Source organism: Apteryx rowi, unplaced genomic scaffold (genome assembly GCF_003343035.1).
Source record: "Apteryx rowi isolate R43461 unplaced genomic scaffold, aptRow1 scaffold_566, whole genome shotgun sequence".
NCBI classification, from domain to species: domain Eukaryota; kingdom Metazoa; phylum Chordata; class Aves; order Apterygiformes; family Apterygidae; genus Apteryx; species Apteryx rowi.
Window position 1 is genome coordinate 118,549 of NW_020450834.1, and position 25,609 is coordinate 144,157.

The following is a 25,609-nucleotide window of genomic DNA, read 5'->3' on the forward strand; positions in this document are numbered from 1 at the left end:
AATGCAGAGCAAGCAGGACAAAGCTTCAGAAAGCATCGGGTAGAAACTTCGGAATGCTGCATTAACTGAAACTTCTGGGCAGAATGATCTAAATGGGATATTTTCCAAAATAATGGGGAAAAACCTCCCTACTCTTTCATAAGTGACTCAGAATTCTTAAAATGGGTCGCAAAAAGGAGCCCTTCACTGCACAACACATACGAAAATCTTCCAATAAGTATGTCACCTCATCCAATACCATTTCGTCACAAAATGAGACATGCAGACACACGTGCATACTTTACGTAATGTGGTGAAGATAAACTTGGAGGGGAGAGGAATCTGGCACAGCTTGGCTTGAGCTGGAAGTCCTCCAAAATTTGAGGAAGTTCTATTTCCAATTGAGCTTTCCATATCAGCTATAATGATAATTATGGTCAATTTTGTGTTGGAAACAAGACCTTTTGTTTTACTGTCCTTAAAAACCTAAGGAATGTATTTGAACTATCCCTAAACTATTCTTCTTTTTTCTTCATGCTACTCCCCGCAAAAGAGAAAGAAATGGCAATTGGTAGTACTAACAGAATATTTTATAGCAGAAGGACATTTTTAATGGTCTGCTAATAAATGAGGTTTAGAGTAAGTGTGCTGCTGGACTAGACATAGCTAGCTAGAAGTTTCATGGTGTACATACACCAACATACGATAAATGGCAAAATGGCATAAATACACTTTCTAATGACAGATGGTCATCACTGAACAAAAATCTGTTCTGCCTGGGCTAGAAAAGAGCCTCTAGAAACAGTAAGACTATGTATTTTAAGTAAAAATACCTCTCTCTCAGTCTACCATTTATCACTAAAAATTAATTCCTATTGCATGCACCACTTCACTGGGTTGTTGCCACACTTCAGGACAGGTCCAGAGCAGCGATGTCCTTCGCCGTTCACCCTTCTTCCTTTTCCCCCTCGCAGGTGACGCTGACCAAGCCGCAAGCCCCTGCGATCACCTTTGGCATCCGGCATTCGAAGTACACAGCCCCTCTGATACTGAACACCTGACCACCTCCGGGCAAGCTGCGCTTGGAAACCGCACTTACTTGCCTGCATCACGTTGCTTCGCGTTTTCAAAATCGAAGGATTTAGAACAGCTTCCCTCGGGCCTGCAATCATTCATCTTCAGGTAATTAACGGCATTCTGCTAAGCAATTACGAGCATGTGAATTCAGAAAGCGATTACTCGTATTGCACCGTGTCCTATTACTACCAAAGGATTTTTTGCATGCTTGCTCCTGTTCAAGTAGAAAATGGCCCTGTCGTGCTCTCATGATTAAATCTTATATGCTAACACTGGTGAATGCAACTGCTTGCGCCTGGTTCCTACCGACTGCAGGAATATCACCTCAACCCACACATAAAAGACTTTATTTCCTATCGATAAGATAATCTTTTGATTTGTGTTTAGACTTGCAGTGGTTTCAGCTGCCTGTTTTATGTTTTTTCTAGTGTGTTAATTGTGGCATTAGCATTTGAAGAAAAATAAAACAAGAGTTATTCTGAATATAACATGCCAATACAACTGAGTTTGGCGATCCACCTTTAGATGGCACTACAGAAAAGCATTTAAAAGAACACGGCTTGGAGCTTAATTCAAATTCTTGGTACACTACAACTTTAATAAAACAAAATACCCCCAAAGATTTTGTTTATGCACCTTGAGCAGCAGGGGGAGAAATAGTCTGTTTTCCCCTATTCAATTTTCATGTCTCAGCAAAACGTTGCTATATTAGAACTGAAGAAGTGCACCGAAATCAAAAGCATAACCAATGTCAGATACCTCTAACAGCACATTTTCACCTGATTGTGTTAAAAAAAGTAGGCTTTAGATCCCAATTCCTCGCTTAACTCTGGAAAAGTACCATTCCTCACCTCAAAGCTACTGCGCAGAGCCCAGGCTGAGGGCAGACACTGTCCCCCCCCAGAGCAATCCAGGAAAACGCTGCCCCATGGACAAAGTGAAGTCCTTCCCTACACGCTCACACAGGAGAGTGGAGCATCCTTACGCCCCCACGTCGAGGGAGCTTGACACAGCTCCAGCTCCTGGAGCAGTGTTTGCTTCCCCCCCCCCCCAGATGCAACCTGAAACACAGTTGCTCTGCATTCTCTCTTTTAAAGGGCTGTGCCTAAAAGCCACAGTCAGGTCCCCAAATTACTTGCATTTAAGGAAAAATAAGGAAGCCAATAACAACTGGATTCCTTTCAGTCTGAAAAAGCATTCTTCCCAATTTATACAGGAATATTCTCCTACTGTCCAAAACGTGCTTGCACTGAATCAACTCATACAATGCTGCTTATTTGCATTCTTTAGCCCTTTCTTTCATGTAATGTGCTGAAAGAGGTGTACAAATATCTGTACTGGAGATCTGTGATTGACATACAAGACTGCACAGGAATTCTACTGTGAGCATTTAATTGCCATAAAACTTAAATCCATGATTGCTTCACCACAAGCTAAGATCAACACAACCTGCCTCACACCAAGGAAAGCTTTGATTAAACAGACCTGCCTGCAGCAAAAACCTTAATAAGACTTATTATTCCAGTAAATAAACAGATTGTTTCCCTGCTTTCCACACATGCTTTGGGAAAGCCTGTTTGTGGGTATTTTTTTTTAAACTAAGTTTTCTTTGTCATTTCTAAATTCATGCTTTTCTTGGAAATTGCACTTCCTTAGAACATTTAACGATGCGCGAGATTCTAATTTTCCCCACAAACTTCCTAGTGCTGCTGCTCTAAGTTTTGGAGGGTTAAGCAAGGTTATACAGTGCTATAACTGGTTACTGATAGGAGAATCCACGCACATATAAATATTAAGGATGGAATTCATTACCTGGTTATACTTATGCAACTTCTTTAGCGCTTTGAAGCATTCGTTCCAGCCATGTGCACACCTGGAACCACTGCGCAAACAAGGGATAGGCACCAAATTCATGTCTCTGGCTCCTTCCGCCTGTTAAGAGCCAAGATGAATGTCATGGCCAGGAGGAGGGTGTGCAGTGCCCACAGGCTTCAACAGGGAACAACTGCAAACGCTGCCTTAAACTGCACGGCTCTTCTCAGATGGAGATGAGATGGGGGGCAACTCTTACAGATCAAATTAAGAGCTTCTCACATCTCGTATTTATCTCCTTTGTTAGCATTCAGGTATAAACGCAATACATTTGACAAAAAACACTTCCTCACGCACCCCCGCAATAGCTCATCTTAGGTTAATTGAAATTGGACATTTTGCTTCTGAGAGGTTCAAGCACCTTCAGCTTCAATTTTTCAGTTTACAGCTCCTGAGGTTTTCCCTCCTGCAGAACCCAAGTTACATGGAAACGCCCATTCAAAGCAACAACAAAAAGAAGGGGATAAGAAGTCACTTTGTACTGAGCAAAGCGCACACTGCTCCGATCCCCATAACACTTCCCTGGCATCCTGCCTAGGATGTTAAGTTTGCTTGCGGAATCACAAACAGAACAAGCACGAGCCATGCCATCTAATGTCAGCGGTTATTGTCAGGTGCATGGACACTTCACTATGGATCTCTAAGGAAAGCTGCTAAAGAACTGAAATCGCTACAAGGCAGACATTACCGGATAAATAAAGGACGATGTAAGGTACTGGCAGGTTAACTTCTGAAATATTGCTTGTTCAGATATATTACTAGAGATACAAGTCATCTTCTTAAATGACACAGGCAGATCTCGCAGAGCAATGAACGACCTGCTATTTCTGAGCTACTGCAGCTTTGGTCAGATCTCTGTATAGTTTATTGCAGATACACTGTTTCTCATGGTAACGTTTAAATTTGGTTCTGAGGCAGCAGGTTCTGCGCAATTTAAATATAACAGAATGATCTGATCTTCGTTTTTAATCTTACTAAGACATAAGCACAAAAAAAAAAAGAAACCACTTGGCCAAAATATTCGAAAAACATAATTTTATTTACAACATAAAAAGCAAACCGAAACCACCACTACTACGAAGACCAGGTTGTTTTAGAGGCCTTTCAGCAAAAGTGATCCACTTCAGAAAATCAAAACAGAGTCCAGCGATTCACCCATCATTCTTCCAAGTGTAAAAAGAGTTTGGAACTGCCGCATCTTACCAGAGAAGTGAAAACGAGAACCAGAGAAAGTCATTGCTGCCTCCTTTCCTACTCACCTTCACTGCACCTTCTTCCCCAAACTTGGAAAAAAGACACACAATCAAATTATGGAACTACTTTGTTAAAAGTTCGGTACAGGTTAAGCGAAGAACAGCACAGTCTGTTTAGATTTAGACCCAGTTTAGTCCAAGCAGAAAGGAATTCCTAAAGATACAATGTCAAGGGCAAATGAAACATATAGGGATCGATGAATATAGACTTGTTGGAGAGAAAGACTTTAAAAGAGGAGAAAGACTTTAGTCCTCGAGAGGTAGTTGTTACAGGAGGATAAGAGAACAAAATAAAGAATTCCAACAAGGAAAACCAGAACACATCAGCACTTGGTACAGAAAACAGACTATATGAAACACAGTACCTTTGTACAGCTGCTTTGTGTAGTAAAAGGTTTATATAATAGGTAGTGAGGGCTTCCTCTGAAAAGAGAAAGAGCTGGGTTTTGTTTGTTTGCTTATTCTTTTCAACAGGCACAGTATTTTTTGAAAGTTACAGATCTTTTACTAYGATTAGAAGCAGACTTAAATCAGCTACGGAAGAATACACACACAGTAGTGACATAAGTGAGAGGCTGATCAGCCCAGTGAAAGGAAAGAAGGGTGAAGGGAAGCTGGAATTCCCAGCTGCTGTACTCTCGGCCTTCTGAGACACAGAGTTACATGCGCCACCTCGGGAGAGGAAATCTGGTGTGCATTGCACTTTCTTTGGGAACGACTGCTTTATAAACAAAACTTGTATGGATGTGCTTTCCCATGCATCTCACAAACGTTTCAGGCAGGGATCCCAGAAGCACTCTGGACAGGACAGCAAGTTAGAGCTTCTTAGGTCACCATCTACTTAAATAAATAAACCAACCAACCCTCAGATCAAATCCTTCGCTGTCCTCCAACCACTACCTCAACAAGATGGAGTTTAGGAGTTTACCTTGCCCGCAACCTCTATTTTTATTTGCACAATGTCTTTCCAAAGGACTGTAATACAGGGATACTGTAATAATTATAATGAACTGTATGAGGCCTGCCTGAAGCAAATGATTTTAAGAAAACTGGAGGGGAAGTTGATATGAGAGCTTTTATACAGTTTTAACGGTCTAAGGGAGTGTATTTTCAAGGGTGTGGAAAGATACTATACACGCGCAAATAACGGCAACTTATGGACTTTGGCCCTTCTTTTGCTGCTGTGTCCATGCTCAACTACACCTAAAAGGATAATAAATAAAGCCAAGCTATCACTCAAATAAAGTCTTGCTCCTCTGCAACTTGTCACTGCAGCAATTATAGTGTATCGGGGTCCAGATCTAGTGTTGATTTAATTTCAAAGCTGTAAAAACTTAATTCCAACTCAGTGACACCAATGTTATTAATGTGCCTCCAAGTCAAGGTGAAACTGAGATCGTGTATGAGCCGAGTGGCTAAGCTGGAATAAAAGTTTCAAGTTCATACCTCCAAATCTCATAAATCAGCATCCTAAACTCTGCAGCTTCTGGATTTCTGCTCATTTTTTAAACTTCTGAGCACTGATAAGTCACTGGATTTTGTCTGATACAACTCTTCATAAGACTAGTAGGGAATATCAGTAACGTGGGTAACTCAAAAGTGGCCACTGAAAATAGGCCGAAGGATATGGATAACAAGGCAAGAGATGAAGGCTTAAGCATTAACAACATCAAAATCATTTCACATGTGAAAATCAGTTTAGAATGAAACATACTCATTTTATAGAGAGATGTCCAAGACCAGCCAGATCAATGACAATAAGCTGGGGAACAGAAAAGTTATTTGGACTGTTTGGAATGTCTCAAAGACTCCACAACAGGGCAGACTGAAAAAGGCTTTCGATAAGTCCATCAATCATCCCATGATTTTTGATCTGTAAAATTTCTGTCATGAAAACCATGCTCAAGTCCCTGCTTTTGATACAAGATAGTAGAGGATGAAGAAGACAACAATCAGTCCTGCAGAAACGTAACAGAGTAACTTGCGATTATCCCTCCCTGACCGTGCCATGGTGGAGAAACGCTTCACACTGCCGGTCAGCAGGCCAGTCACACTCATAAAATCTGAATCCTGAAGAAGAAAGAAAGGTAAAATGGAGACATTATAAACAAGTAAGGCTATTCCTGAAGAATTCCACTCAGCGATTAAAAAACATTTGAATAGGTAGCTGCACAGTAACTGCCTCTTTCTCCACACCCACAATCATGTTTCTCTCAGAAGGCTCTTCCACTCCTGTGCTCAGACTCCAGCAACAGCACCGTTCCCACAGTGCTCAAAGTAGTCAAACAAGAGGGATAGGAAAAGTTCTACTCCAAATGCAAAAAAAGCTTCCCACCCTTTTTTAAACCAGTATAAAATCATCTATTACTGCACTGTTTAATTGCACCTGTGCAGCTTATTCTGCCTGGAAGAGCTTGTTAATGGCAACTCTACAAGTGAACACTTCATCCAAAGGAAACGTCTCTCCATGAAGCTAACGTCGATTCATTGCATGCTGGGGCAAGCTCAGAAGTATAGAAAAAGGTGCAGCTCCTTTCCATTAGTTCTGCTTTTTCTTTAGAATGCGATGGCACGCGTATAAAACTCTTTGTCAGATCCTGGCAAACAATTCTCAAATTAATGCAATTCAGTCATTTTAATTTTAACTCCTGCTTTGCTTATTCTTACATTATTTGTAGCTTCTGCTCATATTTCTCCTGAAATCTTTGAAAAGCTCCCCTCACAGAAGCCTAATTTCATGTTTATTTAGGACTTCTCCTTTAAGCTCTTTTGCCATAACATCTTGTATTTTGATTCTCCGTTCTCCTAATTTCCCGGCTGAGCAAGTATCCATTTCAGATACTCCTCACCGTCAGTGTGCGCTGCTATTAAGATTCCAGCTGAGTTCGCATCTTTGACTCGATTGGTTTCAACGCTACAATTATCTTCTCTCTGGCTTCCATGTACCAGTTCTCCAAAATGCAGCATGTGCAGAAAAGTCTCTCAATGCAGCAGTGTTCCTGTGCTAATCTCCTTCTCAAATATCTGTGTTGGCTTCCCTTCCTCTCACAATTCAGTTAATGAATTATCTTTCTCCTAAAAAGCCTCAGAGGGTAAATCCTCTGCTACGAGTCTTTCCTCTGCAAGTGCTACATAACTTGTAAGATATTTCAATTTAGGTAATGCTGCAGAAACTAATAGTATTATCTAAATATAAGAATGTTTAATTTGGTAGGGAAAGTCTGGAGGCAAGAGAAACCTTACCTTGCTTTCTGACCTTAAATAATAACATATTTTCTAGGCACTAACACAGTAACTGGTCATCCTGGCCTTTCCCCAAAGCACTGGGATTTTCCATCAGCAACCAAAGCTAAAGAGGCAGACCACTCTGGAAAGTGATTTTGGTTTTATCAGTCATTGTGTATGTTATGTTTATGTTACCTCTAGAAATTAAAGCAGAATGATGACAGAACAGGGAACCTACCAACCTGATTGCGATCAAAGCATCAGTCTTGCTCCTTCCAAAGACATCAGTGAACCCTGACAGGTATTCTGTGTTTCAGAGATTACCATGAGTAACCCTGATAGATTTATACATTACCAAAAATCACAGAAGCAATGGAGGAATAGGTCCATCTCCCAGTATGAGCTACAGGAGGCAGATCTTTAATCCCAGTAAGTAGGTAATCTCCATCTATACTGCTTGAGTACACTGTCCTACATGGGTGTTTCCAGATGCTAGATACCTGGCTGTGTTGTCCATTCAAAGCGGTATGAGCAGTTGCTAGGTATTTAATATTTATTTATCAATAAACCTGCAGAAAACGGGTTTAGTTGTTTAGTTGTATTACGTGGTTTGCCAAACTGACCACTGGAAATCTAACTTTGTCTCCTTTACTGCACCGCTATTAACTTTCACAGTAAGGTAACTGCTTGAGAGCTAGCACAAAAAATTCATAGTTTTTACATTTCATTGCTTTCTTACCATGCCATCCAGGTAACGGTTTTGTTCATCAGCATCTTTGTCAATATCCAGAGCCAGCTACACAGAAAAACAGAGGAAATAGCTTTAATGAACTTTTAACATGGAGACAACTTCTAATGCATCTAAAGCTGGAAAATTTTGAAATGCATACAGAAGAACAAACCACTACCTCCCCCGCCTCCTATACACACAGAGCCTTGTTTGGTACAACGACAGAACAGGATTCTCATTTCTGTTGATGACTGTTTAAATGATTTAGCTCTATAGCACTGGAAGTAAAGCTTTACTATCAGACCGAAGCTTCATATGTATGACACAAGCCTTTAAATATTGGGACACAACAGCAGAAATTCAGTCTTACCTGCTACAATACTAATCACTGATTTATATTAAGTTCTAAATCAAAGTACCTGATGTTAGCACGAGCAAACTCGCTTTAAGAACACCACACACGTACATACCTGTGTATTTTTCAAAAGTAATTTATGTCATTTTATTGTAACTTTTTTTCCAGAGGAGATATGCTTGGCAAGACTCCTCTGTGCATCTTTAACGTTCCTCTCTGTGCCTAAAGCTCCTTACCTGAATGCCACTAAAACCACATCATTCCTATTACACGATATAGCTGAACCTCAAAAGGAAAGCAGAGGTTCATAAAGCTGTCCCCAGCATTTCACCAGTGAAAATTAACTATTAGATCCAGTACAACGTTCTCTAAGAGTTGCTTATAAATAGGAAGCCCTCTGTACTAGTCAGAGGCTTGCGTCTCCCACAAGACACTGTAAGAAAGATGAACAATCTAGATAACTGAAGCCCAGAAAAACTTCATTTATGGCAGCTCCCCATGTGAACTCAGCAACTCACCGATTTCAGCCTGGTGACTTTGCTGGCTAGACTGTCTGCCATACGCTTGTTCTCAGCATCTAACATATCCTCCACAGCGCTTGGACTCTGACCTGGAACGAAAGGAGAAGGAGTTGTATCGTCCCAATTACAAGCGGCAGCATGTTTACTTATCCCAGGTGGAGAGCGAGTCGGAGTGAGTTTACTGTTGGATGGGTTGCCGGCAGGCTGTGGCGCTCCGGACAGGCCATTTCAGCTGCCTTCGTGCTTCCGCATCCCACGCAGGGACGGAAACCGCCACGAAACGTGACACTTCTAAACTTTCCCAACAACAGGCCGTGCCAGAGCCCTTTGGAAAGAAATCCTAAAATGTGCCAGGAGCTTTAACCACCCAAAGCAGCTCTAAAAAGTGCCAAGGCATCATGGTAGACCTCAACCCCGTTGKCTGGGGAACGTGCTCTGGCAATACCCCCCCAGCGTTGTCACCGATTTCAGTAACAGTGTTGTCCCATGCATGGGATTTGTGCGAAGCCAGACAAATTTGGAACACCAACAACAGCGCGTTTCTCCACAGAACGCTATTTTTGCTAAATCAGGGGAAAAGGTGCATTTTACCCTTCCCTGCAGCGGAGACACGCTGTACACCATTTCGGGGCTTTGCTGGCTTTTCTCCCCCAAAACACCTCCGGTGTCATTCCCCAGGCAGCCCCACCGGCATCATCGCGAGGCCGCGGAAAAGCGCAACCCTTTCCGTCAGCATTTCGAGGGGGCACAAGCAGCCGGGGGGCCCCGCCGACGCTGTCGCCCCTCGCCGGGCCGCGCCGCCCTGTCCCCCGCGGGCCCTGAGGCGGCGGCAGCGCCCCCCAAATGGCGGCGGCGGTGGCAGCACCCCTCAAATGACGGCGGCGCCCCGCGCCCCAAATGGCGAGGGAAGACGGGGGGAACCCTCCAGCCCGGCCCGCTGCCCCGCTTCCCCTCACCTCGGCCCCACTCCGCCATAGTGGCGCCCGGCCCCGGCGGGAAGCGGCGGTGCGAGCCCGCCTCGCAGGCGGAGCCCCGCCGGCCCCCGCCTCCACAAAATGGCCGCCGCCACTGCCGCCCTGAGGGGGGTGGGGTAGGCCCGCCTCGCAGGCCGAGCCCCGCCTCCACAAAATGGCCGCCGCCGTTGCGGCTTGCGCCTCGCCGGGGAGGCGGTAGCGCGGCCTTCCTCCTCCTCTTCCTTCTCCTCTTCTTTCTCCTCGACTCCGGCGCTGGGCACCCGCTTTTCGGCGGGAGGGCGGCGCCCCGCCAGGCTTCACGGGGAGAGGAGGGGAGATGGCTGCGGCGGAGGGTCCCAATCAAGCGTAACCCGCTTGAGAATTAATTACTTGGTTAAGAGAGAGCCCTAGGGAACCGAGGCTCGGCTTCGCCGGCGCCTTGCGAGCCGCCGCGCCTTTCGGGGCGCCGAGACCCTTGGCCCTCAGCGCGGCAGCCGCGTCGCGGCAGGGCAGGGCCCGGGCCAGGCCTCCCCGCGGGCGGGCGGGCGGGTGGCGCCCCTCCGCCGGCGGCACGGCGGGGAGGGAGGCCGCAGGCGCGGAGAGGCGGGTGACCCCGCTCCCCTCGGCTCCCCGGTGCCCCTCGGGCAACCGCGGCGGCTGCGTGCGTCCCACAAAGCTGCGGAGAAGCCCAGCACCTCAGTCACATAACAGCGGGGAGCGAATGCTGTGCTCGGAGGTGAGCTGGCCTTTTCCAATCCTGCTGCCTGGCATTCTCTGAAACTTCACTTCTTTTTTTCCCTCTTTTTCCCTCTTTTTTTTTTTAATTTATTTTTTGGATGCGAGGGCTTTCAAAGCCCAGGGCTTCCCCGGGAAGCCACCCTCTGGCTGTGCTGAGGCAGGAGAGGGGATGACCTGGTGCCCTGAGGCGGGAGGCGGGATGACCTGGTGCCCTGAGGCGGGAGGCAGGAGAGGGGATGACCTGGTGCCCTGACGCGGGGGGAATTCCAGGATTAGAGCCGCGTTTTGTGATTACGCGTGAGCAGTGCCGAGTGACATTGCATAGCGAGGCACGTCGCTGCACGGGGTCTCACCGTACGTGTTAGCTCACGTTGGTCGGCAAACTTGCTGGATTTTTCCGTGGTTAGAAGTTACTTTTCCGTGGTGTAAGCCAGCGTGGCTGTGTGAGCTGTTAAACTCATGCCTGTTCCTAAAAATAATTACAATTATCTGCACGTCTGTGTGCATCTGCTCATTTACATTGTTACCATGAAGCATATTATCTTCTGTAATGATATAAAGATTCTAGCCATGGAGGCCAGCCATCATCTGGGCGTGTGGTTTGTATAGCGCACGCAGTGCATCTGCCGTGATCTGCACAGAATTATCCCCTTCAACAAACTCAATGAGATCCTAATGATTTCTACCAAATAACTCATTTTCACCACCTTAAAAGGCAGCTCCACCTTAAGCGAGCCAGGATGGTACTTGCCTATCTGCCTTGCTTTCCTCTCCATCCCTTTTTACTCCACAGGAATGTTTCTGGTGATTTTTTTTTCCCCTTTTTTTTTCCCTCCTGGGCAGTAACAGAAATCAGGACAGCCAGTGGAGGAGGAGGAGGCAGAGAGCTATTTCAGGGAGCTGCTGTTATCTGTTCTATGTTAATCCTCTGGGTGGGGGGAAGGTTTTCCTGAGTGCTGTGCTGGGAGGGCATACATTAAACATCGGAAAGCAAAGAGAGGAAGACGAGGATTAGAGAGGGAGAGAGAGAGGGAGCTTTACTTGCGCTATCCATCTGCTCTGCTTTTATGGATGCAACAGAGTGAGCAGTCTCACTTGTGTTCTGGGGGTTTTGTTTTGTGGGTTTTTTTTTTCCTCCCTCCTTCCTTTCCCCACCCATTTCTCACTCCCTCTCTGCTCTCTGTGTGTCAAGGTCCCTTTGCATCAGCGTTGTCCAGGAGCCCTGGAAGTCCCCTCATTCGCCTTCCTGCCTATTTCGCCTCCCTCTGTAGCTGAGCTGGTGAGATAATGGAGCTGAGGACTGTGGTAGCCACGGTGGAAAGCGGGGAGCAAGACACAGTTCTCAAGGTGCTTCAGATCTACAACCAAGAGGTGAGTGAGCATCAAACCTCTGCCTGACGTCAGCTTCTTCTGTTTACGAGCCTAGAAGCAGGTTGGCCATGTTGTGGGATTTCTGTGCCATCCGGCTGTCCCCCGTCTGTCTCCTGTAAGCGCATCTGTCTCTGCATTACTGCCATAAAAATGTTACACACTGCTTCATCTTTTGCTTGCAGACAGTTTCATGCTTGGTGTTTTGGTAGGGAGCAGCTAAGCAGCATCTCTTTATCTTGTTTCCGTGGTGTACTGGAATTAAAGCACATAGGCATTTTTTTTATCATCCAGAGTCCAAGTRAAACATGGTAGGGAAATAAACATCAGTGTGAATACCAAATAGGAGGAGCTCTTATATTAAARCAAGATTTGGAGGTAATAGAACTGAGGCCTAGGGAGGAGCTGCAGGTGAAATAGGTACTGTGATTTGCAAGTAAAAGATCACTAGAGATGGACATGGGTGGACTGCTGGAATTAGGTACAGCTGCTTGATCTGAAAGCTAACAATAAGAAAAGGATAAAAAACGAATATGGGATATGAAAAGAATGGCTAGGAAGCAGAAACGGAAGTGTTTCTAGCCTTAAAGCAGCCAGGATGATCTGTGAGGGTAGTTCCCTTTTGAAATAGACTCCAGCTGTCAGGGAAATTTCTTTCAGAGGATTTCCACCAGGGTAGGGCTGGCCCTGCAGATCTGCATGACTCATTCTGCACCATTCTTGAGTAGGTGGGAAGCAAGCAGGGAAAAACTGTGAATATTTTGCACAAGTGTGCAAGGGGAAAATGTGCAACCGTTCCCAGCAGTCACTTTTGAAACGGTGGAAATCTGAGCTAAGAAGCAGTAGATTCTGTACTAGAAAGACAGCGGGATTAACATCACCTACAGTGGATGTAACGCTGAAGAAATCAGGAGAGCAAAGAAGTTTGATGTGTAACCAGCTTGAGGTGTCAAACCAAGATGTTCWTGGTAGAATTCCTCCAGCTGGATCCTTTGTCAGTACATCAAGCGTAGGAAACTTGTGAGAATGTCAGTGATTTTGCTAGTCAGTGTAGAAGAAATGGAGCAATCAAAGAGGATATGAAACTGCAAATAAAGTAAGCAACTTCTCTGCATCAATTTTCACTGCAAAAACCGATGGTACTGTATCCTTTCCTGGGCATATTTTTGGAATGCAGTTCGCTATTGTACATACAGTCAGTTCTTGGTTGCCAGGAATAAAATACAGGAGGATAATCCAACTAAAGCAAAACCGCGGGTATTGCAGCAGTACCTGTGAAAGAGATGACAGGAACCTGCAAAGAGGATGTGATAGGAAAGAAAAAKAACAAGTGACGTGACTGTCTTCAGAGCACGTAGGTCCACGGACTGAATCGCCAGTTCCTCGTAACGTGGTGCTACAGCCTGTGCACAGATCAGCTCACGGCGCTAAAGCATGAGAGAGAGCCCCTGACACAGCACTACAGGAATACAGCTGTACTGCTTCTCCACCTGAGCTTTCTTAACTGGTATTTCTGCATTGTCCTATCCATTCCTTCTTGTTCTAGGCCAAAAAAGCCAAAGCCAGCCCAAGGTTCTTAGTGACTGTGACACAGCTGATCTGCAAACTGTATCATCTACTTACAAGTAGCCAGGAGTTGGCTGCGCATAAAAAAAGGTGGTGAATGACAGAGGAGATTATGCTTGCAGAGTGTTTGAATGAGTCAAGACTAACAAGGAACACCTGTGATTTCCAAAAGTTCAGTGCAGTCAATCACTGACTTCACTGAGCAGGAAATGAGATACAGTTAGACAACCGAGCAACTCGAGGGCAGGAGAGCCATAAGCTGATACCGTACGAGGCAAGCTGAGCTATTCAGACATATAGATGGGATCTTGGTGAACTGCAATCGCTCAAGAGAAGAATTAGTCCAGGGTATAAGAATGATTGTTTGTGGTAAAACTAATTATCTTTATTGAACAGCTCTGTAAATGCATCTGTGCAATGTAAGTCAGCAAAAGAGGTGATGGGGAGTGTTAAGAAAATGAGGGAGATGATGATATAGCGATATCCACAAACCTCTATCAATATAAATATTGACCCTCTGTATGCTTTCTGTTCCGAAAGAGCACAGTGGGTAAAGCTCTGGGACTGTCTTGGTGCAGGCGATTGGACTGACTAATCTAACAGTCCTTCTCTATGACTTGTGAGACAATACGTTGCATAAAAGGAAAAGCTCCTACACGCCGTGTGGTTGATCTGTGGAAACTCTCTGCCAGAAGTGCTCTTGGAAGCAAAAAGGTGAATTCAGGATGGAGCAAGCTGTTCTGTATGCCTGCTATTAGCAGTACATTCTTTGTAGTACTTGCTGTGAAGCCTGGCTTATTGAAGAGCTGTGTGAAAGACGCCAAAGACTCCAGATGAACTTGTTTACTCCCCAAAATACAGCCAAAGTTGATGGGGGATATTTGTGCACGTTTTGTGGAGTTCAAGGGCAGTTCAAGTTCTGACGCAAAGTAACACAAGGCAGTAAAGCACACCCTGTGAAGACGCCATGTGGAGAAGGGTGTTTACCTATGCTAATCAGTTGTGTTTAAAGAACATGAGCTGAATAACAGTTGTACTTCCAGACACTGTGGGAATGAAGAACACAAGGATCTGTTTGCAAATAACAAGGAGACAGTACTTTCAGTCAGGAAAGGAAAAATAAATATCAAGGGGAAAAATGTATTGGCACAGCTTGGGATGTGCTGAGGTGACACTGAGCAGAGAAATTATACAATACTACACTATGTTTGAATTGTGATGAATATCTACTTAACTCCTGCAGTACTTAAAAATAAGTCCATCAGTCAGATGGGCACAGCTTTGGCCTGTGGCATTCAGCCTCCACTGTAGAGCCAGTAAGAAAGTGCAACAGGTAATATTCATCACAAGTGTTTTTCAGAGATGAATGAGAGGCAGGAGCCTCCAAAATAATGGGGATCTTGGTCAACGAAAGCGTTTCAGACCTCACAGTATGGCCTGTATCTGTGCAGTTCAACCCAGACTCGTTCCCACTAATTTTGAGTTGTTTGAAGAATGATCTTGGAGAGAAAAAGCAGGAAGAAAGCTCAAGCCTTGGTGGCAGGAAAGCTGTCCTCTTGTCTGATTTCTTGGGAGCTTCCACTGCTTGTTACAAGTCCTGTGATTATCTTAGACCCCTGTAAACGCTCTGGCTCTCCTTGCCATGCTGATTACCTGCCCCTCTGCCGGTAAGGACTGTCCTTGAGAAGATGTGCTTGCTTTTGCCAATGTGTTTTTAGGCCTGCTGCTTTCCAGCTGAATGACCCTTTCCTGTTGGGGGTGCAAAGGTTCTGCAGGCTTTTAACCTGTCGCTTGAACTTGATTGTTTCTCTTCTGCCCTCACAGAAATCTCAGTGCTTCACCTTCAATGATGAGGAGCGGGAGGAGAGGAAGGTAAGCATGCTCTTTGGTTTCTTCCTCTAGTTGGGCGGATAGATCTGCTGCTGCTCCGTACTTGGGTGCAGCAGGACTTAGTGGTAGCAAATTCCAGAGGGAAAGAGCTCAGTGCTCTTTTTTTTTTCCCCCCGCAGACTTGGGGATGTACTTGGCTAGGGAATGGTGTGTGCAAAGCATCTAGCTTCAGCTTTCCATCAGTAGATGATATTTTAGGATAAAAGCATCTTCCCAGCCTTAGTGACTCCTCTGGGTTCAATGATGCACGTAGTCTCAGCCATAGGTATGTTAAAAAGCACATGTCTAAATGGTACAAGTCCCATAGGCAAAGATTCTAGCAGCATGCAAGCCTCTAGCGGGTACGTGCTTTCTCTGCGAGTTAGCTGCAGGGTATGACTAAGGCTGTAGACTGACAAACGCTTTAAGACAGCATAATCTGGCACTCRGTGGAAAGAAACACTCCTGGCTGTTCATGTCCATTCTTGCAGCGGGTCCTCCCTCATGCCAGGGCAGGCCTTTGCATGGCTGCGCACTGAATGTGTTCAGCGGGCTGATCTGGCTAAAGAATAACTCTTTTATTTATTTATTTTTCTCCTGGGTTACTTTCCAGCTGGWTCAGTTTTGTGGTGCATTTCAATGGTTGATTTCTCTAATGCTTGTGTTAGCACAGCAGTGGAGTGAGAGCAGGCATGGATCAGGCAACCAGGGTGGAGAAAGGGACCTCTTCAGTCCGTGCCAACGCCAGCTAATGCTAGCATAAAGTTTTTTCCAACTGCAGCCTGAAGTGCAGGACTGGGTCTCAGAAGATCTGAGCGCTCTGCTTTGCTAGTGATTGACTGTTTGAGCTAGAACAGCCAGATAGGCCGTGAATTCAGACAYAGCCTTGGGTACTTCACTTTTGGGGTCAATCTCATGAAATATCTATTGAGCATCACATCTTATTCCTGGTGCTCAGTTCTTCTGAAGGTTTAGCTCTGGGCATGTGCTCTGAAATCTCAACCTGACTCAGTCAGAGGCCTTGGTCACTTTTGAATATGTGGGGTTTTTTTTTGTTTTTTTTTGATTCCTGTGCCTCAGTCTCCTCATATGGAAGGAGAAGAGGAATGACTGTGCTTTCTCACTTCTCAAGGGTGTGATTGTGAGACATACCTCACTCATGCAGGCAAAGTTCTCTGGGTGAAGACTGCTGGAAAGAGAAAATGAGTGTGTGGCAAGGGGTGCGAAGAGGGTAAAGCTCGTTCAGTTCTGCCAGCCTCGTGTTAAGAACTAAAATGTACGGTTCCTTCATTTCTGCCCTCAGTCCTTATTATTGTTATGAACTATCATTGATTAGGCGGTGGTAAGCCAGTTACACTGAGCTATAGCAAACCCCTTAATCACCGGTATTTTGATTCCCTTTTTTTCCCTTAATATGTATGGGAAAACATGTGCTCCTACATGGTATTGTCTTAGAGAGATCTAGTGAGATCTTGCCTCACCATGGTGTGGTTGTTTATGCAATGGGTAATGAACAGTTACTAGTGTAATATGGAATATTATTATACTTAGTTAAAACCAAGATGGTCCTGGCTGTATGGAGCWTTACCTTTGCTCTTCCACTGCTTGCTGTCACAGGAGATGCTCTTAATTCAGAAGGATTAGATCTTCAGGAGTGGTAAACCGGTGCTGCTGGAGCTCTGCCAGTCTCTGCCTACTGAGGATCTGGGTCTCCAGGCAGCGCTGAGAATTAGGGCAGTATTTCTTATTTAAATCTTCTGAGGTCTTTTCACCTTCTTTCGTAGGGCATCCCACACACTTCTCAACCCAGTTAGGTCCTTTCCCCCTCCCTCAGCAATTTTCTGATGCATCTCTCAATCTCTTTGGTCTGTTTCTGGAGCACTCGCAGCAGACACCTCCCTAATCTTAAGACTTTGGGTGCAAAGCCTTAGACAACTGCTATTGAGTTGGTTGTTGCTCCTCATTGAAGCCATGGGTAAGAGATCTTTTTCACCCTGCCCTCTCTTAGCTTATTGCACCTGTCAAGTCAACAGTGTTAGCCTAAACCATCATAACCGTGGGTGACACTAAAATATGCAATGTTTGCAAGGAGCAATGTGATCAGCTCCTGCGGCTCAACATGGGAACCACTAGTTCACTTGGTCAGTATTAGTTGCCTGTTTGTACTCTCCTCTTGCATCTGATACCCTTTGCCAACCATTCTTTGTCTCTTGCTGGGCATCCTTTCTTGAACTGGCTCAGAATCAGACGCCAGAGCCAAATGCTCTTGAGTCCTGCCAAGCTCGCATCTGAACCTAAGCTGTGTAGCAGGCTCATCTCTAGATGGTGTTCACCTCTTCAGGACAGAGCATTACAGGGCAGTATTTTTTTTTTTTTTTTTTTTTGGAGGGGGGGGAGTGCTATTAACTGTCAGTGCATGAGGCATTACTTGTTTCCCTCTGCACAGAAAATGGCCCAGCTGCTGATCAAGTTCTTGGAAAGAGAGCTTCAGCCATCCTGCCAGGTCACATGTTTGGAAAGCATCCGTATCCTGTCCCGGGACAAATACTGCCTTGACCCTTTCACCACCAAGGAAGGCCTGAAGACCCTCTCCAGGCATGCTGGCATTGATTACTCAGAGGAGCTCATCCGAGAGGTCCCAGACTTGGATGTAATCCTGGAATCCCTCAAATGCCTCTGCAACATTGTCTTCAGCAGCCCTAGGGCACAGGAGCTGACAGCTGAAGCCCGGCTGGTGGTGGGCCTGGCCAAGCGCATCAAACTGTACAACGAGAGAAGCCTTCCTCATGAGGTCAAGTTCTTTGACCTGCGTCTCCTGTTCCTACTGACAGCGCTCAGAGTGGACATCCGGCAGCAGCTAGCCCAAGAGCTCAGGGGCATCAGCCTGATGACAGATACCCTGGAGCTGACCCTTGGCGTGAAGTGGATGGATCCATACGAAGTTGCCACCGAGGAGGGACTTCTCCCACCTTTGCCTCGGCAGGAGACAGAGCGAGCAATGGAGATCCTGAAAGTGCTCTTCAATATCACCTTTGATTCCAGCAAGAGGGAGGTGGACGAGGTAAGCTCCTTGGGTGTTCTACCCCACTGCAATTGCACTTCTCCAGGCTATAGTTTGATTATTGACTTTTCTCCTCCACTGGCTATTTCCTCTTATTATGGACTGGCTGCCATGCAGCCCCTAGGGTCTGGACCACAGTTACATGGAAGGGTAGCAAGAGACTTGAGTGTTTGACCCTTCATCACTAGACCACTGCCTCTATCTGATGCATTATTAAACATTTTAAAATGCTTAGTTTAATAACGTTTATTAAACATTTTAAACATCTGTGGGCTGGTCTTTGGCCTCTTCTGGCCCTTGGCTCACTGTTCAAGAGTGGGAACTGTATGGAACAGGAAGAAAAATGTGTGTTGACAGGTAGCAAAAGGAGAATCTGGAGGATATTTCCACTTGAATGCTCTGCTACCCATTTTTAGGTTCCTGGAGCGAGGGATAGGGCTGTGGGCTAAAGGGGGAACAGACTCCAGGAGGTGGGGGAATGTAGATAAACATGTCCTTTTCCTCATCAAAGTTTTCATTTTCTCTTTTGGGGCCAGGAAGATGCTGCTTTGTACCGGCACTTGGGTGCCCTCCTGCGCCACTGCCTCATGATCTCTGCTGATGGAGAGGACCGGACRGAGGAATTCCACAGGTCTTCGTTAGATAATTAGATAATGTTCTTCCCTAGAAACAAACCTGAGGTCTCCCCAAGACAGGTGCTGTCTGACTGTGGCATTAACATCCTTTGCTTGTTTGGTCATTGCTAAGATCACTGCTACGAAACAGGCATCTTTGGTCTTGCCTGCAGGTTCCTCATGCTGCTACAATTCAGAAATAGCCCTGCACAGTCAAATTTTGTGCGTTAGTGCCACAGGGTCCCAGTCTGCAGGAGGACATGTTTTGTCCAAACTTGCCTGCCTCCAAGAATAGTTATCCTGTGTGAGGTCTCCTCCATGGTTCCACCCACTTTAGCGGGCAACTTGCCAGAGTAGGTGTTCGTTACCTTAGTTAAAGAGTCCCTGAGCTGGCCTTAATTAACTGACTGTCTCCTGAGTCATGCTGAGAAATTGCCTGTGTCATGCTGCTGAGCTGTATTGGTCCAAGGGTGTCAGCTCTGAGCAAGTGACACCACCCTGTCCCTGAGAAGATCAGAGTTGAGGGATCTTTAGTGTGTTGCATGGACCGTCAAGGTGGGAATGGGTGATACAGGGGGAGTCCCTAGAGATAGACCTGCAACCGCCCAGGCTGGGTCCTGCTTGGCCTCTGTCAAGATTCGTTGTTTCTCAATTGTTGCTGAAGCCCCTTTGGACTCCTAGCAAATTCTTCAACCATCCAAAAAGCAGTTTAATTTACTCAGTTCTAGTGGTGTGAGGAGCTTGGAAGCCGGGCCAGAGACAGCTTGGGTGTGACCTCAGGGCCCCCACACTGCTGGAAGYTAGTAATGAACCTGTCTTTCTGGGTAGTTGAAGAATTTCTGTGAACAAAGATTCCTGACCAAGTRTTCACTTCTCTTCTCTTTCATCTATCCAGCCATACGGTTAACCTTTTGGGCAACCTGCCCCTGAAATGCCTGGATGTCCTCTTGACCCCGAAAGTCCGGCCAGGCTCACTCGAGTACATGGGTGTCAATATGGATGCGGTCAGCATYCTGCTAGATTTCCTAGAGCGACGTCTTGACAGGGTAAGTTGAGAGGTTGCTGTGCGGAGTTCTTCGCTGCTCATTTTTACAAGTGCATTGCAGGGTACGTTTCCTTTGTCCTACATTTAACCTTAAAAAGCTCAGCACCAGTGCGTCATATGAAAACCACAGAAGCACCAGTAAGGCTTGGTTAGTTTGGAGATCTTCCTTTATAGAAGTGGCAGTTTTTAGCAGAGACAAAACCTTTATAGTTGACAGGATTAAAATAACGTTTGTTACTTATCAAGATCACTTACCAAGACCCCTTACCTTCCTGGACTTCTCCCCAGCCCCTTGTGCCCCTTTCTTCCAGAGCTTCTGGAAGAYGGAGTTTGCAGTATTTTCAAGCTGGCTGTGGTTTTCAGTCTCCAGTGCTATTCCAAGGGGCCTCCAAGTTTTACTAGAGTTCCCTGCTCTGGATGCCCTACAAGAGTATTTCCAGCACTGCTGTACCACAGAGCAGGGCTCAGAAAACCATGCTGTTTGAGGAGGGACTGAGCGCTGGAAGCTCCTGCTGCAGAGGTYGGAAAGCCTCAGTGTCCGTCCATTTCCCTGCCAGTCCGTTCTCTTGTGATCCCCATCGCTCGCCAGACCAGTTGAGCTCCGGGTGACACGTTGTTCATCTTGTGGGCATTTCTGCAGGGACACAAGCTGAAGGAGAGTCTGACCCCTGTGCTGAACCTGCTGACTGAGAGCGCCCGAGTCCATCGCCAGACAAGGAAGTTTCTGAAGGCAAAGGTAACCCATGGGTTCAGCCAGAAGTCCAGTGATGCTGCGTAGAGGAGAGAGAATAGCAAACTGCCTGAACATTGCCATCCTCCAAACAGACCTCCTCCCTCTTCATATTAGGTTCTGACATCTAGGGATTTGAGGCCTTTGGTACCCACAGTGTTTTTCTCCACATCTCCCATGCTTCCTGGATTTATTAGCTTTAGCTGATTTGTAAAATGACTGTATGTTTCCCCCCATCTGACCTGCAGTTGCTGTTCCAGCTCCACTGATCGCTCCTCAATGTGGCTTTGTAGGTGCTGCCTCCTCTCCGGGATGTGAAGAATCGGCCGGAGGTGGGGAACTCGCTCCGGAACAAGCTGGTGCGTTTGATGACCCACATCGACACTGATGTGAAGCACTGTGCAGCAGAGTTCCTCTTCGTGCTCTGCAAGGAGAGTGGTAAGTCGCTGCCCACAGGAGCAGACACAGTGGSAGCTGGAGAGGCATGAGGGAAAGCACGGAGTGGTGTCTCTCTCCTTTTCCTGGCAGTGTCACGGTTCGTGAAGTACACGGGATACGGGAACGCAGCTGGGCTCCTGGCAGCACGAGGCCTCATGGCTGGTGGGCGGGAAGAGGGAGAGTACTCGGAGGATGAAGACACTGACACGGAGGAGTACAAGGAGGCAAAGCCCAAGTAAAGAACTCCGTTTCCCCCTCCATAGCATCCCTTTTCCTATACCTCCCTTTCTTCACCTGCCCCTTTGCCRTCTCCCTGCTCTACCCACCCTGTCSTCCTCTTTCACATACACAGATCGCTCCTCATTACTTACAAGTGTCACTCTTAGCTTTGATTTCCTGCTCCACCATCTCTACCTGTTCCTTGGGTTTAATGCTTCTGCAGCAGAGCTGCTCATGGTGTGGGTGGTCACCAGTAGATATATCCAGTCCCTACCRCTGGGCGCAGGCTCTAGAGCAAAGTGGGTTCTTTCAGCCAGGGTCCCTTCTGTACCAGACTTGTTCATGGTGTTCATGGCAGCATATCAYGGCAGCAGGGTTGAAAGTGCCAAGTACCCCTCGCTGCCTCAAGATCCCCTGTGCTGCTGGAGTGAGCTGGTTTTCCCTTTTGCTTGCTGGTAGGTGGTGGTAACTCACAGATGGGGTGTGCGGGGGGAGAGCTCCGGAGCTGTGCTTAGCTCTGGGTCTCCCATCCTTTCCAGCATCTGGTTCAATGTCTCCACGGTCTGCAGGTTTCCTTGTCTTTTTTTGTGTTAGTTTTTTGCCTCCTGACTAGAGTAGATAGAAGAAGTGGCATCGCTCCTTGGGCACCTGGTTTAAAACTGTGCCGTGGAGGTGGACGGGATGGGGATGTCTCCCACACCGGAGAAATAGGAGGGATTTGTAAGGAGGACTGTGATGGGGGACGTACAGAAAGAGACCGGAAGCACCATGTTGTTTCACTGTGATAGCACCAGGGCTAACCTACGCAGCAAAACGAGAGAGCCCTCGTTTGCTGCGGCTATGATAACCAGCCCCGCTGTTGTGTTCCTCTGCTCAGTAGAGGCAAAGCCTGATTTTTAGACAGCTGTCTTCTCACCTTTCTGTTTTACCTCCCTCCTTTGCCCTGGTCTCGCTGTTCTTGTAGCATTAATCCTGTGACGGGACGTGTTGAGGAGAAACTTCCCAATCCCATGGAAGGGATGACTGAAGAGCAGAAGGAATATGAAGCCATGAAGTTAGTCAACATGTTCGACAAGCTGTCCAGGTACTCGAAAACTGTACATGCCTGTCTTTGTATTAGCACCTGCATGTCTATGACTTACACTTACCACAGACCTTTCTTGGAATGCCTTTCTAAGTCCACCACAAACTGAAGGGACATAAAGAAAACTTTGGGGGAGGTGCTCTGGGAATATTTCTCATTTTCTTTAAGCTAGACCCTATTTACGTCAGGGGAGAAGGTGTTGCAAGGCCCCTAGCAACCTCTTCAGCGTGACAGCACATTACTGCAAACTACCCCTACGTGTCTGCCCTGTTTCCAAAGACCATCGCATCGCCAAGTTTGGCCAGGCGCTCAGTAACAAAAGGAGCCGCTGTCCTGGCAAGGCTGCTGGGTAGGAAGTAGCATTTCGGGGACAGATGGCAGCCGGTGCAACCAAGTCCCCTTCCCTGCTGGAGTGCTTTCTGCCATCATCTCTCATCCATCATTAATAGGTGCCACAGATAGGGGCCCAGGATCTGCCGACTGAGTTCAGACCATCCCCAAGCGTGGGAAGGAAAAGCACTGTGTATTTAATGCTTATATTTCCGGCATGTGTGGTAGAGGGAGAGGAACTGTGTCCAAAGCCAGTACTAATTTTCCCCTGATCCCTGCACTGTGCAGAATTGGGACCTAAGCCTGGACCTATTCCAGGGAAACTGAGAAGGGCAACGTCTGCGTCTTGTGTTTCCAGCTATTGCCTCATGGTGCTGGAGGTGTCACTGATATAACTGTGCCGCATCTGTGTAAGAAGGGATTTGCTCTCCTCCGAGCTGGCCCAGGCTTCTCCTGGGCTGCCTTGTGGCAGTACCCACAGGCCCTCGCATTTCTGACATAGATCTAGTATGTTCCGTGGTGTCTGCTGTGGATTCGTGTAACCTTACCCCCTTCTCCTCCCTGGTTGCAGGGAGCAAGTCATCCAACCCATGGGCATCACGCCGAGCGGCAACCTCGCCCCCATGGAGAACGCCATCCGCGATATGGCCGACGAGAGGTCGTCGTCCGACTCGGACCTGGGGCTGGACTGATCCCGACCTCTCGCCCCAACCCCAGAGGACTGGGGAGCCTCCATCTGCTCTCCCTCCAGAACTGGTGCTGCACCTGGAGGCTAGTATTGGGCCAGGACTCTCCCTGTGGGATCTGAATCCAGCCTGGACCCTTCGCAGTCCACAGCAAAGAACACCCCCTGCCTCCCTCCTGGCTCCACAACCACTTCTTTCCAGAGGCTCTTCATGGCCTGGCTCCACCTTGGCCTCTCCCCTCAACAGTCTTGAGGATTTCAGAGTCCAAACTGCTTCCAGGACTTTCCATTAGGTTTTTCTTTTTAATATGGGATGTTTGGGAAGAAGGGTGGGGGGAATCTGTGTGTCACATCACCAGGGTTCAGTGATCTGTGGAGCATCTTGTGTATGTGCCGACGCTGGTGCGGCTACGTGTCGGCGTGTGCGTCTCCGCGTGGTCGCGTGGGGGAGTCGCTCCCCAGGAACGCAGGTGGGAGCGTGGGGCTCCCCGAGAGGGGCGGACGCTGGGAAGGGGGTGGCCGTGGGGTAGTACATGCGTTTCATTAGCAGGTCCCGCTACACGTGCGCTCCGTGAATGGCCGTACGCGTCGCGGTGCCTGTGCACGCAGCGGYGCAGGTGCGGACTTGCCGTGAGCGCGAGTGCGGAGGGGAGGACCGGTGTGCTGCGGTGAACAGTGTGCGCGCTGTGGGGGGAGGCRAGTAAAGCTCTTGGGTGAAGCTTCCAGCACTCCCATCGACCACGGGAAAGAAACTTGGAGGTGACTGCCAGAAACTCTGATATTTAGTCTGTGGCACTGTGCAATGTTCCTGCTACCACTGAGTTTAGTTTTTGGCATTAGCCTCTATCCATTGTGCTTTCAAAATGAAAGGCCAAAATCTGTGCTGTGTGTTGCCTCCTCATCTGCCTTGGCTTTCCCGCAGATCCGTTGCTCTTTGTGCCTGGGGGCTGGTGTTGATCCTGTCCTTCGCTGTGGCTTAGATTTGTCTTTATTTTTTTYTTCCTTTTTAAAGAAAAATGATTTAAAGGAAAATCTTCCAATCTGTCATGTACCAAAATTTACTAGCACACATAGGAATGCAGAAGTTATGCTAGAATAAAGAAAACCTTCTGACAAACGGTTGTATGCCGGTGATTCATCTAACATCATCGTCYGAGCAAGTAAGGAAACGCTGTTTTTTTTTTTTCTGACGAGCAAATGGTTCTGCCTGGATCACCCTGAGCTTCGGTTTTACTTGGGAGATAAAACTAGAGCATGAAAATGGTGTTAAGCCAGAATGTTTCACTGCACCGCCGCCACCAAATACAACTAAATAGAGCAACCAAAGTTAAATCAAGCATGTAAGCTCAAGGAAGTGTTAAGATTGCAACACAGTCTTAACTTGCAACACGAAGAACAGTCCTGTGAGCTTCTGCATCTCCTTTGCAAATGTTCTGGAGTGGCTGAAAATCGTGCACACTGGTGTTTGCAGCATGGGTCTRCTGAGGTTTCTGGCTTATGACAAGTGAAGAGTTGAAAAGTGCAGCACGGTTTGGGTTCTGGGGGAGAGGCTGGACAGATTGGTCAGGCTGTGTGATGGGGCGCTGTAGCAGACACCCAGAAAATCTGGGTCAGGCGAGGCTGCGGTTGTGCAGCTGGGGATGGCGGGGAGATCTGAGGGGTTGTAGTTGCTCCCCTCCGTATGTTTTTCAGGAATCGGTGCTTGTTTTCTAAAGGCCGTCTCGGCAAGGAGAAGAGCTGAAGGTGTGCTTCCTAAATGGAAGCTGTGCAATCAAATCTTCAGTGATTTAAGAATTTTTTTTTTTTTTAATTGTGATTAAAGTTGCAGGAGCTCCCAGGGCTATACAATATTTATGTAAAACTGACCCACTAAGCTTCACAGAGAGGCTTCTGTCAG

At 46.9% G+C, this 25,609-nt stretch overlaps 3 protein-coding genes across 4 annotated transcripts in view; 2 read left to right on the plus strand and 1 right to left on the minus strand.

The window, feature by feature from the left end:
• Nucleotides 1-1,040, plus strand: part of ODF3 (outer dense fiber of sperm tails 3) — an 11,391-nt gene extending 10,351 nt beyond the window's left edge. The window contains exon 8 of the mRNA XM_026082071.1: nt 954-1,040. Within this exon, the coding sequence (XP_025937856.1) occupies nt 954-1,040 (87 nt within the window). The remainder of the gene's footprint in view (nt 1-953) is intronic.
• A 2,906-nt stretch (nt 1,041-3,946) lies between these two features.
• Nucleotides 3,947-10,071, minus strand: BET1L (Bet1 golgi vesicular membrane trafficking protein like). 2 transcript variants are annotated; one of them, XM_026082062.1, is made up of 4 exons: nt 9,969-10,071; nt 9,010-9,101; nt 8,146-8,202; nt 3,947-6,251 (listed from the first exon to the last, which is right to left on the minus strand). In XM_026082062.1, the coding sequence occupies exons 1-4, from the start codon at nt 9,985-9,987 to the stop codon at nt 6,084-6,086; spliced, it is 336 nt and encodes a 111-aa protein (XP_025937847.1). In that variant the 5' UTR covers nt 9,988-10,071; the 3' UTR covers nt 3,947-6,083. The 2 variants fall into 2 exon arrangements, with proteins under 2 accessions (XP_025937847.1, XP_025937848.1); XM_026082063.1 differs by lacking the exon at nt 9,969-10,071 and adding an exon at nt 9,604-9,781.
• Nucleotides 10,072-10,558: 487 nt separating this feature from the next.
• RIC8A (RIC8 guanine nucleotide exchange factor A) lies at nt 10,559-24,829 on the plus strand. The gene is made up of 11 exons (XM_026082057.1): nt 10,559-10,701; nt 11,896-12,074; nt 15,462-15,509; nt 17,953-18,567; nt 19,104-19,198; nt 20,077-20,227; nt 20,867-20,962; nt 21,250-21,394; nt 21,485-21,629; nt 22,578-22,697; nt 23,599-24,829. The coding sequence occupies exons 2-11, from the start codon at nt 11,991-11,993 to the stop codon at nt 23,717-23,719; spliced, it is 1,620 nt and encodes a 539-aa protein (XP_025937842.1). The 5' UTR covers nt 10,559-10,701; nt 11,896-11,990; the 3' UTR covers nt 23,720-24,829.
• Nucleotides 24,830-25,609: the final 780 nt, after the last annotated feature.

Bases quoted from the DNA above. Each gene is read 5' to 3' on its own strand.
- BET1L (XM_026082062.1), bottom strand. The intron at 8,203-9,009 runs GTGAGTTGCTGA...TTTTCTGTGTAG, and splicing joins AAGTCACCAGGCTGAAATCG to CTGGCTCTGGATATTGACAA. The intron at 6,252-8,145 runs GTAAGAAAGCAA...TTTCTTCTTCAG, and splicing joins ACCGTTACCTGGATGGCATG to GATTCAGATTTTATGAGTGT.